A 13206-nucleotide genomic window follows, 5' to 3' on the forward strand; every position below is an offset into this window, starting at 1 on the left:
AGCCAGATCCTCTGTTACGGGACCTCTCTCCTCTGCCTGGGTGCTGGGCCTAAATATCTGACAATGGACTGTTGCATTGGTGGCTGACGTGAAGCCTGATTCTCTGCTATGATATGAAGACTGATTCTCTGCTGACATGAAGCCAGATTGTCTGTTACGGGACCTCTCTCCTCTGCCTGTGTGCTAGGCCTAAATATATGCCAATGGATTGTTGCAGTGGTGGCTGACGTGAAGCCTGATTCTCTGCTATGACATGCAGACTGATTCTCTGGTGACATGAAGCCAGATCCTCTGTTACGGGACCTCTCTCCTCTGCCTGGGTGCTGGGCCTAAATTTATGAAAATGGACTGTTGCAGTGGTGGGTGACGTGAAGCCTGATTCTCTGCTATGACATGAAGACTGATTCTCTGCTGACATGAAGCCAGATCCTCTGTTACGGGACCTCTCTCCTCTGCCTGGGTGCTGGGCCTAAATATCTGACAATGGACTGTTGCATTGGTGGCTGACGTGAAGCCTGATTCTCTGCTATGATATGAAGACTGATTCTCTGCTGACATGAAGCCAGATTGTCTGTTACGGGACCTCTCTCCTCTGCCTGTGTGCTAGGCCTAAATATATGCCAATGGATTGTTGCAGTGGTGGCTGACGTGAAGCCTGATTCTCTGCTATGACATGCAGACTGATTCTCTGGTGACATGAAGCCAGATCCTCTGTTACGGGACCTCTCTCCTCTGCCTGGGTGCTGGGCCTAAATATATGAAAATGGACTGTTGCAGTGGTGGGTGACGTGAAGCCTGATTCTCTGCTATGACATGCAGACTGATTCTCTGGTGACATGAAGCCAGATCCTCTGTTACGGGACCTCTCTCCTCTGCCTGGGTGCTGGGCCTAAATTTATGAAAATGGACTGTTGCAGTGGTGGGTGACGTGAAGCCTCATTCTCTGCTATGACATGCAGACTGATTCTCTGCTGACATGAAGCCAGATTGTCTGTTACGGGACCTCTCTCCTCTGCCTGTGTGCTAGGCCTAAATATATGCCAATGGATTGTTGCAGTGGTGGCTGACGTGAAGCCTGATTCTCTGCTATGACATGCAGACTGATTCTCTGGTGACATGAAGCCAGATCCTCTGTTACGGGACCTCTCTCCTCTGCCTGGGTGCTGGGCCTAAATATCTGACAATGGACTGTTGCATTGGTGGCTGACGTGAAGCCTGATTCTCTGCTATGATATGAAGACTGATTCTCTGCTGACATGAAGCCAGATTGTCTGTTACGGGACCTCTCTCCTCTGCCTGTGTGCTAGGCCTAAATATATGCCAATGGATTGTTGCAGTGGTGGCTGACGTGAAGCCTGATTCTCTGCTATGACATGCAGACTGATTCTCTGGTGACATGAAGCCAGATCCTCTGTTACGGGACCTCTCTCCTCTGCCTGGGTGCTGGGCCTAAATTTATGAAAATGGACTGTTGCAGTGGTGGGTGACGTGAAGCCTGATTCTCTGCTATGACATGCAGACTGATTCTCTGGTGACATGAAGCCAGATCCTCTGTTACGGGACCTCTCTCCTCTGCCTGGGTGCTGGGCCTAAATTTATGAAAATGGACTGTTGCAGTGGTGGGTGACGTGAAGCCTCATTCTCTGCTATGACATGCAGACTGATTCTCTGCTGACATGAAGCCAGATTGTCTGTTACGGGACCTCTCTCCTCTGCCTGGGTGCTGGGCCTGAATTTATGACAATGGACTGTTGCAGTGGTGGCTGACGTGAAGCCTGATTCTCTGCTATGATATGAAGACTGATTCTCTGCTGACATGAAGCCAGATTGTCTGTTACGGGACCTCTCTCCTCTGCCTGGGTGCTGGGCCTAAATTTATGAAAATGGACTATTACAGTGGTGGGTGACGTGAAGCCTGATTCTCTGCTATGACATGAAGACTGATTCTCTGCTGACATGAAGCCAGATTGTCTGTTACGGGACCTCTCTCCTCTGCCTGGGTGCCGGGGCCTAAATATCTGAGAATGGACTGTTCCAGTGGTGGGTGACGGGAAGCCAGATTCTCTGCTATGGAACCTCTCTCCAATTGATTTTGGTTAATTTTTATTTATTTAATTTTATTTTAATTAATTTCCCTATCCACATTTGTTTGCAGGGGATTTACCTACATGTTGCTGCCTTTTGCAGCCCTCTAGCCCTTTCCTGGGCTGTTTTACAGCCGTTTTAGTGCCGAAAAGTTCGGGTCCCCATTGACTTCAATGGGGTTCGGGTTCGGGACGAAGTTCGGATCGGGTTCGGATCCCGAACCCGAACATTTCCGGGATGTTCGGCCGAACTTCTCGAACCCGAACATCCAGGTGTTCGCTCAACTCTATGTGGGAGTGCTTTGCTGGTGACACTGTTGGAGATTTATTTCAAATTGAAGGCATACTGAACCAGCATGGCTACCACAGCATCTTGCAGCGGCATGCTATTCCATCCGGTTTGCGTTTAGTTGGACCATCATTTATTTTTCAACAGGACAATGACCCCAAACACACCTCCAATCTATGTAAGGGCTATTTGACCATGAAGGAGAGTGATGGGGTGCTGCGCCAGATGACCTGGCCTCCACAGTCACCGGACCTGAACTCAATCGAGATGGTTTGGGGTTAGCTGGACCGCAGAGTGAAGGCAAAAGGGCCAACAAGTGCTAAGCATCTCTGGGAACTCCTTCAAGACTGTTGGAAGACCATTTCAGGTGACTACCTCTTGAAGCTCATCAAGAGAATGCCAAGAGTGTGCAAAGCAGTAATCAAAGCAAAAGGTGGCTACTTTGAAGAACCTAGAATATGACATATTTTCAGTTGTTTCACACTTTTTTGATATGTATATAATTCCACATGTGTTAATTCATAGTTTTGATGCCTTCAGTGTGAATCTACAATGTTTATAGTCATGAAAATAAAGAAAACTCTTTGAATGAGAAGGTGTGTCCCAACTTTTGGTCTGTACTGTATATCAGATATATCAGGAATAAGATGCTCTCTAAGCTCCTTTAGCAGTGAGGGGAAACGCTCCATCACTATAGTATGTTGCTTTACTCTCTTCCTTCAACTCAACTCCACTTCTTAACTTCTCTACTCGCAACTCAACTATAGCTTCCTCCAACCACATCCTTGGTAGGAAGCAGGACTAGCCAACTCATGCCCAAAGGAGGGAGAATGGAATAGTAAGTTCCATTCTATCTAAAGGCACTCTCTGCCAGATACACTGCCACTAGCTGGACAACCAAGCACATTATATGTAATAATAGTTGCAGCCATTACAGAAATTAGCTAGGTATAAAAATAGTAGCACACCCTCTAGGATACTACACTTGTAAGGAGGGGGTTGCACCCCAATAATGTTTCCTAGTAGCTGAGTCTAAATTGTTTCTTGGTTTACTTTTATGTGGCCTGGTATTACAGTCAACATAGCCATGATGAAAGGAATATTGACATAAACAAGGGTTTCTCAATAACTAATTAACTGTGTGTGTGTCAATGTGAGTGCATGTTGCTATTCATATTATTAAACTATCAGTATAATATTGTGTATGAACACAACTGTATTAGGAAATAAAGCCATACTTGTTTTTCTCTTTTATAATAGATAAAACAAAACTTATGTTAAAATAAAAATTAAATTATAATTAATTAGAACACAATGGAGAGGCAGTTGTGGGCATTTTGTTAGAATCACTTTTTATGTATCCAAAATAGAAATATGCATTGATACTGCATATGGTTACATAAAAAATATAATGTCTACTGAAACTGTCATGCTGAAACATGTTTTTATTATTTAAGTAGAAAGTTACAAAACAGGATGAGATCAGCAGATTAATGCAGCAGTTTTGTGTACAAATTCATAGTACTACTTTACATTTATGCATATGCAGTTATCTGTCCCAATATAGAAAATATTCAAAGTAGAGCAAGCAAAATATTAACCAATCATTATGCTGTATTTCTTTTTTTTTTTTTTTTTTTTTGTCAGCCACTGAATTAAGAAAACTGAAATATGATTGGTTGTAGTGTGCACATTCCTTTTATACTAATTGTAACATAATATGATTTAAGATAAAACATTTGGGGAAATTTAACCTGGCGCAAAGGAACATATTGATTGTTATTGGCAATGGCTCATCTTTTGAACTAGTGATGATAAATCTCTCTTTAGGTAGCCATACACATTAGATAAATGCCAACTTTAACTGCTGATTTCAGCAGGACCGGTCAACCATCTAATATGAGAGCGCTCCGTTTGGCAGAAGTTTACTTTACTTTCTCCATTCCAAACATATACACACTTCCGATCCAATCATGCATGTGTACAGATGTAGTAGAGTTAACACACATGCTTTATGAGACATGTTATCTAAACTAAATGTGTTAAGCAAACACCTTTGATTGCTTTTCAATATCTTTTGTTTCAAGATAACACGATCAGTTAAGAAATTTGAGTTAAGAGTTTAAGAGAGAAGGGTAGTTGGAAGAATATTTGATTGCTGAGTATTCAGTAAACACCTTTCTTAAATGGGTAGTCCGCTTTAATGTAATAAACATTGAGGGTTGTTTACTATGCTGAAATATGCCTAAATTAGGAGCATTTCAGCTGCATATAGCTATTTGTGACTTTTCTTCGGTCTCGACAGGTCTAAAATTGTGGAAGTAGCCTGGGCTGGGAAGGGGATTTTCCGGGAGGCCCGTATCATTCATCATTTCTAAGCCTGTTTCAGGCATAGAAAATGGTCTAACTGTTAGACACCTAGGAAGCTGTCTTACATTTAGAACTGGTACTAGATGTGCTGAAGTTATAGAGAGGTTGGCGCCTCTTTATAACATCGGCGGATCCATTTCTAGTTTAAGGCTTTATTAAGTCTGAAGTCTAAAATGCCGGTCTTAATAAATATGATCCTATGTTCTCCAAGCTCTATTTATATATATATTATGTAAATTTCTCATACATACCATTTGCTGTGTATGAAAATATAACCATGGGAGTGATAGAATTTTTTTTAAAAACCCTCCCCCTGTTCATTTTTGATCTGAAATAAGTCCATATGTTTAGTGTCCAATTACCCAGAATCCTCTATACTAAATGAGAAATTTGAAATTGAAAATAAAAAAAATAAAAAAAATATGGTTATATGGTTGTATCTATGACAAGCAGTCGATATCTCATAAATAAAATGTAGAAATCCTCAGAATTTAACATTGTATTATATTTTTAATAAACACTAAATAATTACTACACTTTTATAAAATGTGTTAGCTTAGCATAATATATAATAAATTGTTCTTGTTTCTTTTCACCTAGAAATCTAAAATACCGACGTACGAAAAAATGTGGGCCTTTATGAATAGCAGAAGCCAGTCGGTACTTGTCAAAAATAATGAAGAGGGAATCCAGCGAGTGCTCACCTCTGATTATGCCTTTTTAATGGAGTCAACAACCATTGAATTTGTCACGCAACGCAACTGTAACCTGACACAGATTGGAGGCCTTATAGATTCTAAAGGTTATGGAGTTGGAACTCCCATGGGTATGTTGCATGTCAATTATTTTGTCTTTGTTCATTTATCTTAGTTTGAGTAAGAAAACGCTCAGATGTCTCACCAACAATTCAATATAGCTTAAGACCTTAATATAGTTTTAGTATTCTAACTAGTAAAATGCATTATAATTTGACTACAGAATTGGAAACAAATGTGGCATTATATGTAATTAAACAAAAGCAAAGATAATTATAGTAAATTCATGATGAATTGATTTGTGTTTATTCATACAGTTTGGGACAGAAAATTGTGGCTGCTTTGTATTTTGAAATTATGATCGTTATAATGTTGATGTTATGATGTTGAAATTAAGGCAGATATAAGGTAATGCATATAATTAGAGATGAGCAAATTAAAGCTGATAAAGTGCAATTCGATCCTAATTTCAGGAAAAGTTTGATTTGCAACTAATGCAAATTTCCTCGTGCTTCGTGGTAACGAATCACAATTTTTCCTAAAATGGCAGCTACAATGGTGGCTACACATGTGAGGACATGGGGAAAGGAACTCTGGGAAGGCGGGTTAAACCATAATGCCATGCATGCAGCCAATCATCAGCCAGCCAACCCTATGATGTCACAGCCCTATAAATACTGCGGCCATCTTAGAATCAGACATTTTCAAGCTTTCTGAGTGCAGGGACAGACTTGAGAAGGCTCTAGGGTCAGCAATTGGAAAAACCTGATTGTGAAAAAAAAATGAAAAAATGATTTATAAGTGCAGGGAAAGGATTGGGATGAATCATTTCACAGCATCTTAGTGCAAGGAGAGACGTCAGAAAGCGCTAGGAACAGTGACATAAAAGCGATTTACAAGTGCAGGGAAAGGATAGGAAAGAACCATTTCACAGCATCTTAGTGCAGGGAGAGACATCATAAGGCGCTAGGGACACTTCTAGAAAAGCGATTTACAAGTACAGGGAAAGATTATTTGGGGATCCAAATAGGCATTATACAGCTCTGTCATCCCATCAATTTGTTTTTGGGATGCAAGTGCTATGTAGGAAAGCCTTTAGTGGCTTAAATCTATTCAAACAAGAAAAATATATGCGCAGTTCACTTCTGCAGTTATATGTGTTGAAAGCATACAGAAAGAAACAAAATACGCACTTCACTGGTGCACTTATTTGTGGCAAAAGCGTTTAGTGGCCTAATTCATTATAGAAAGAAAAAATATATATGCACTTCACTGGTGCACTTATTTGTGGCAAAAGCGTTTAGTGGCCTATTTCAGTACAGAAATAAAAAATATATACACACTTCACTGGTGCACGTTTTTGTGGCAAAAGCGTTCAATAGCCTATTTCATTATAGAAAGAAAAAAATATGCACACTTCACTGGTGCAGTTATTTGTGGCAAAAGGGTTTAGTAGTCTATTTCAGTACAGAGATAAAAATATATACGCACTTCACTGGTGCACTTATTTGTGGCAAAAACGTTCAGTAGCCTGTTTCCATAATAGAAAGAAAAAAAATATATGCACTTCACTGGTGTAGTTATTTGTGGCAAAAGAGTTTAGTGGCCTATTTCAGATCAGAAAGAAAAATATATATGCACTTCACTGGTGCATTTATTTTTGCTAAAAGTATTTACTGGCCTATTTCAGTACAAAAAGAAAACTATATTCTCAGTTCACTTCTGCAGTTATATGTCTTGAAAGTGTTTACTGGCCTATTTCAGTACAGAAAGAAAAATATATACGCACTTCACTGATGCATTAATTTATGCTGAAAGCGTTTAATGGCCTATTTCAGTACAAAAAATATATATATTCTCAGTTCACGTTGGCAGTCAAATGTGTTGAAAACGTAAAGAAAGAAACAAATATGCACTTCACTGGTGCACTTATTTGTCCAAAAGCATTTAGTGGTCTATTTCAGTACAGAATGAAAAATATATACACACTTCACTGGTGCACTTATTTGTGGCAAAAGCATTCAGTGGCCTCTTTCATTATAGAAAGAAAACAATATGTGCATTTTATTGGTGCAGTTATTTGTGGCAAAAGGGTTTAGTGGTCTATTTCAGTACAGAAAGAAAAATACATACACACTTCCCTGGTGCATTTATTTGTGGCAAAAGCGTTCAGTAGCCAATTTCATTATGGAAAGAAAATTATATATACACACTTCACTGGTGTACTTATTTGTGGCAAAAGGGTATAGTGGCCTATTTCAGAACAGAAAGAAAAATATATATGCATTTCACTAGTGCATTTATTTATTTTAAAAGCATTTACTGGCCTATTTCAGTACACAAAGGAAAATATATTCTCAGTTCACTTCTGCAGTTATATGTCTTGAAAGTGTTTACTGGCATATTTCAGTACAGAAAGAAAAATATATACGCACTTCACTGGTGCATTTATTTCTGCTGAAAGTGTTTAGTGGCCTATTTCAGTACAAAAAAATATTTACATTCTCAGTTCATGTTGGCAGTTATATGTGTTGAAAGCGTACAGAAAGAAAAAAATACGCACTTCACTGGTGCACTTATTTGTGGCAAAAGCATTCAGTGGCCTATTTCATTATAGAAATAAAAAAATATACACACTTCAGAAAAATGCATTCTCAGTTTACGTCGGTGGTAAAATCTTTGTTGAAGTATTATGGTCGAAAAATGAAATTTATTCAGCGGTCAGCGCTGCGGTTATATGCTGTAAAATCTTTAGTGACGTATCTTGATAAACTTCGCCAATCTTCCGGGCTCAAAGCTATCTTGACGCTTTGTCTTCTCATTGTCTGTAGCTACTAGAGGCCTGGTTATGCCAGGAAGGTTCCCCCAGAAGTGCGATGAGCAGCCGATACCACACTTGTATCAATCTTAACAGGATTCGTCTCCAGGTGGAGAGAAATAGTTTTTTGGAATGCTTTTTCCATCATAACCACGTCGTTGAATAAACAGAAGACTGGCGGATTCTTTCCTGTCTTAGGCAACACTTATTTTTTATTATTAAATGTATTAAATATTTAATATCAAATTGAACCAAAACATGATTAAAATTATAAGAAAGTAAACTTAAATTTGCCAATATATTATCCCAATCTTCGAGGAAAATTAATGGATAATCAATTTGTCAATCCTTTTGTGCCGGAGAACATGTATTATTAAATCATGCCTTAAACAACACTTTATAAAGTTGAGAAATAATAACCTTCTGTTCTGTTCCATAGTCCAAATAAATGAATAAACGAAGCGGCCACTCTGTGGCCTCCTTATGCTGCTGCCACCTCCACAATCTCTCGTCATCATGCCACTCTCTGGCCCCCTCATGCTGCTGCCACCTCCGCAATGTCTCGTCGTCGTGCCACTCGATGGCTTCCTCCTGATGTTGCTGCCGCTGCCACCTCTGCTCTCTGTCATTGTGCCACCCCGTGGCCTCCTACTGATGCTGCTGCTGCCGCCACCTCCACACTGTCATTGTGCCACTGGGTGGCCTTCTCCTGATGCTGCTACTGCTGTAGCCGCCACCTACAGACTGTCACGGCTGTAAATGAGCAACAAGAGTGTACACAGAGAATAACAACTGACGGACCCACTCTAGGGAGAAATAAGGGTGACCCCTGCCAGACCCTAAAAGCTCTCCCTAAGCTGCTATGCGCATGTCCGGATCCGAATGGTAGATCGAGACATGCCCGCGTACCTGAGGCTGAAGACCACTGAAACCCCTACAATAGTGGAAGGGGCACGGCCACCGGTGCCCTGCTCAGTATATGGACGGAACCGGGGTCGCCTCGGATCCAGTCAGCAAAGAACAGATAAACACAATGTCTGTACACTTAACTGAGGTGCTGCAGCCGCAGTGCAAACAGATCCGAAGTCAGCAGACGATATCTGAAGTACTCGCATCAGCAGGACACAGATCCAGTGAAGAGAAGTAACACAGGTGAAGACACTCAAGCGAGAGATACAGCTCAAAATGAAGAGTATAATCCACACCTCTACAAAGGAGGAGGCGTGATTTAAAGGCAGCGAAATCAAACACAGGAGGAACAGCTGGGAGGAAGGAAACCAAAAGTAAAGACCTCATCACAGAGGCGGAGAAACAGGGAAGAGAACTCCTCCTAGCTCTAGTAGTGACATCATCACAGGGGTGTGGAAACAGAGGTATGAGAACGTCTCAAAGCTCTGGTAGTGACACAGACTTTGTCGTTGTGCCACCCTGTGGCCTCCTCCTGATGCTGCTACTGCTGCTGCCACCTCCAGACTCTGTCATTGTGCCACTCGATGGCCTTCTCCTGATGCTGCTACTGCTGCTGCTGCCACCTCCAGACTATGTCATTATGCCACTTGGTGGCTTCCTCATACTGCTGCCACCTCCACACTCAGTAATTGTGCAACTCGGTGGCCTTTTTATGATGCTGCTGCTACTGCTGCTGCTGCCACCTCCAGACTCTGTCATTGTGCAACTTGGTGGCTTCCTCATATAGTTGCTACCGCCACACTCTGTCATTGTGCCAATCGGTGGCCTCCTCATGCTGCTGCAAACTCCAGACTCTGTCATTGTGCCACTCGGTGGTCTTCTCCTGATGCTGCTACTGCTGCTTCCACCACCTCCAGACTTTGTCATTGTGCCACTCTGTGCCCTCCTGATGCTGCCACCACCTCCACACTGTCATTGTGCCACTCTGTGGTCTCATCATGCTGCCACCACCTCCAGACTATGTCATTGTGCCACTATGTGGCCTCCTGATGCTGCCGCAACCTCCAGACCCTGTCATTTGGCCACTCTGTGGTCTCCTAATGCTGTTCCCACCCTCCCCAATTCATGACTGGGCCGCTATTTTGCCTGGCTGACATCATTATTTGTTTGACCTATCTTATGATCTGTCAGAAGGAAGGAAAAATGAGACGGACAACAGATCCTGTCTGTGTAGCAGCTGTAAGGCCTGTATGGTCCCATCAGAATTGGCTTATGATTTGGTAGCCAAAAGCAGGAGTAGGTACAAAACATTCCATTCACGTGTCATCTTTTTTTTTGTGCATTAGCAATACTGATGGATTATTGAGCAAATGCTGACCGAGTGAAGGCATATGCTCCACAGACAGTATACATTTTTTGTGGGTCATTGTTCTAATGGAACAGAGGAAAGGCAAATTAATCAACACAAAGTTACTGCTGACACCCTCTCCACTCTGTCAGGGGGGCTCTACTTGTATAAGCGTTTAATAGAACAGGTTCTGATAACATCCATGTGGAATCAGCTGGCAACTGTGTAAAAAGAGTGTGCTTCTTTTTTACGCTAACATCGACCTGTAAGGTTTAATTTGTACTTGAGTTATTTGGTCAGTTTTGGCCCAGTGACTGCCCTAATAAATGAAGTGTGCAGTGATTCTAAGAGCGACACCTGTCATCTGCATGTCATATGGACTCACAGTATTATTTCACTACTAAAGCAGACTCCCTATGAGTGTTACTACAAGGCACAGTATTCTACACCACTATAATTTGCCGCAAATATATTTGGATCATCACAAAATTTCCTGAAAAATTTGGCAAACCGGCGAATCTATTTCGGTCATCTCTACATATAACAATGAGTCCTACTGTATATTTCATTTAGTGAATAAAGAAAATGATTAAAGGGGTTGGTGTCTAAGTTATTTTTATTGATAACCTATCCTCAGTATAGGTTATCATTATCTGATCAAGATCAATTTTATAGGAAGGAGCTGTTCCATTGAAATAAATGGGATGACTTCTTGAAATTACATCTGCTTACTGATGGTGTTGTGACAGCTAGCAGGTAAACAATGAAGAGAATGCAGCGCTGGCATGGGGCATGCCTTCTCTTCAACCAGCTGATCGACAGGTCTTCTTTAGATATGAGTAAAGGCACCATATGTGAATACATATTATGCTTATGAGTCCATAATATTGATCCATAGTTTATTTGTATGCCATGGTACAAAATTAATGTATACTTTAGTGCATTATTCCTAGTCTGAAATTATTTTATTCTGCTATAGGAATACCATGAATTAAATATACTGTAAATGTAGCAGTTATAATGGTTAGAAAGATACTTGAAACAGTCACAGGAACAAATTATACCTACCTTTAGTTCTGTGTTAAGTGTGTCCACATACATTTGTTAGTTCAGCAAAAGGTAAAACATGTCCTATATTTGGCCAGAAAATGTGGACCAAGGACCCATTGAAGTTGACAGGTCTGAAAAAAATAAATGGATGCAAAACGGACGTTACATAGGCTTTATACTCATTTTGCAGATCTGTGTTTTGCGGACTGCTAAATACATACCGTAGTGTGCATGAGGCATTAATGTTACGGTATGGTCAAACGCACACCAATATTCATATTTATCATTGGATTGTATATTTGATTTTCACTGGGAACTAGGGTTACTTGATCTCTAAAGGAAGTCTGCAAAGGAACTTTGCCCAAAAGCATTTAATCATTACTATTACAAAATTTCATAGCATAAATTTCAAAGCATTATCCCTATTCAGACATGTTTTGTTCTCTACCACTTGTGAAAAGCATTCATCAAAGCTAAACCAACTCTTTTATGGAAGCTCTTCAGTAAAACTGGTAAAATTCTGTCAAAAGAAGCTCTAGTTGATTGAGCACACAGTCATTAACACGGATATACTCAGAGAACGACAGAATATAGTAATCAGACTAGGTAATATAAGCTTCAGAATTGTGTTCAAGAAAGCTGGTTAAAATAGACTTTAACACTATTATGGATTCACACATAGGGTTTTTTTGTGGCATTTTCTTCACTTTAGCATTTTTTAAGGCATTTTTGTAAATGCGCTTTAGGTAAATTTTCTGCTAGAAAAAAGTCTAGCTCCAGATGTTACCTCAAAGTCTATTGGAATTCACACTTTTTTTTCATTTATATTTTTTGGTTGTGCTTTTCTTTTTTTTTTCAATTGGGTGCATTTTTATTAGCATATTTAAGCAAGCTTTTCAGTAAAAACTTTTTTTATGCAAAAGAAAGAAAAATAATAAAAGACGATGTTGTGGTTTACAATATACCCTTATAGGATTCTACACTTTAAGAAAATATTCTGAATATGTGATATACAATATGTTTATATAACTGCCTATCTTCTCAATCTTAAATGAAAATGTAAAATAAAATAAAAGCTTTTAAGGATATGTAAATCTTGATTTATGATTGCCTTAATTTTACTCTGCAGATCTATTGCTTTATTAGGATTTTTCTACTGAACAATCCTGTGGCTATGAAACATACTTTTCAGTATTCCTAAAGATAAGCCAAATTATTTTCCGGATCTGGGCTAGGCTCGTGATGAATAAAAGCAATTTACTAGTGCCATGTAAATTATTATTAACTGCAACCTGAGAATAAAAAAAATCCTATCAGTTTTCATGCTATCAGCACACGGTGCTTTTCAACGAGGGCAATGAGAAATGAACACTGCAGTATAAGAATATAAAGGAGATGTTCTAGGCATGCATACAGTGTACTTTATTTTATATATATATATATATATATATATATATATATATACAGTGGATATAAAAAGTCTACACATCCCTGGTAAAATGTCAGGTTTCTGTGATGTAAAAAAAATGAGAAGATAAATCATTTAAGAACTTTTTCCACCTTTAATGTGACCTATAAACTGT

At 39.8% G+C, this 13206-nt stretch overlaps 1 protein-coding gene across 1 annotated transcript in view; it reads left to right on the forward strand.

The window, feature by feature from the left end:
- Nucleotides 1-13206, forward strand: part of GRIK2 (glutamate ionotropic receptor kainate type subunit 2) — a 1088075-nt gene that overhangs the window by 976270 nt on the left and 98599 nt on the right. Inside the window, exon 14 of the mRNA XM_044292309.1 lies at nt 5344-5569. Coding sequence (XP_044148244.1) covers nt 5344-5569 — 226 coding nt within the window. The remainder of the gene's footprint in view (nt 1-5343; nt 5570-13206) is intronic.

Source organism: Bufo gargarizans, chromosome 4, assembly GCF_014858855.1.
Source record: "Bufo gargarizans isolate SCDJY-AF-19 chromosome 4, ASM1485885v1, whole genome shotgun sequence".
NCBI lineage: Eukaryota > Metazoa > Chordata > Amphibia > Anura > Bufonidae > Bufo > Bufo gargarizans.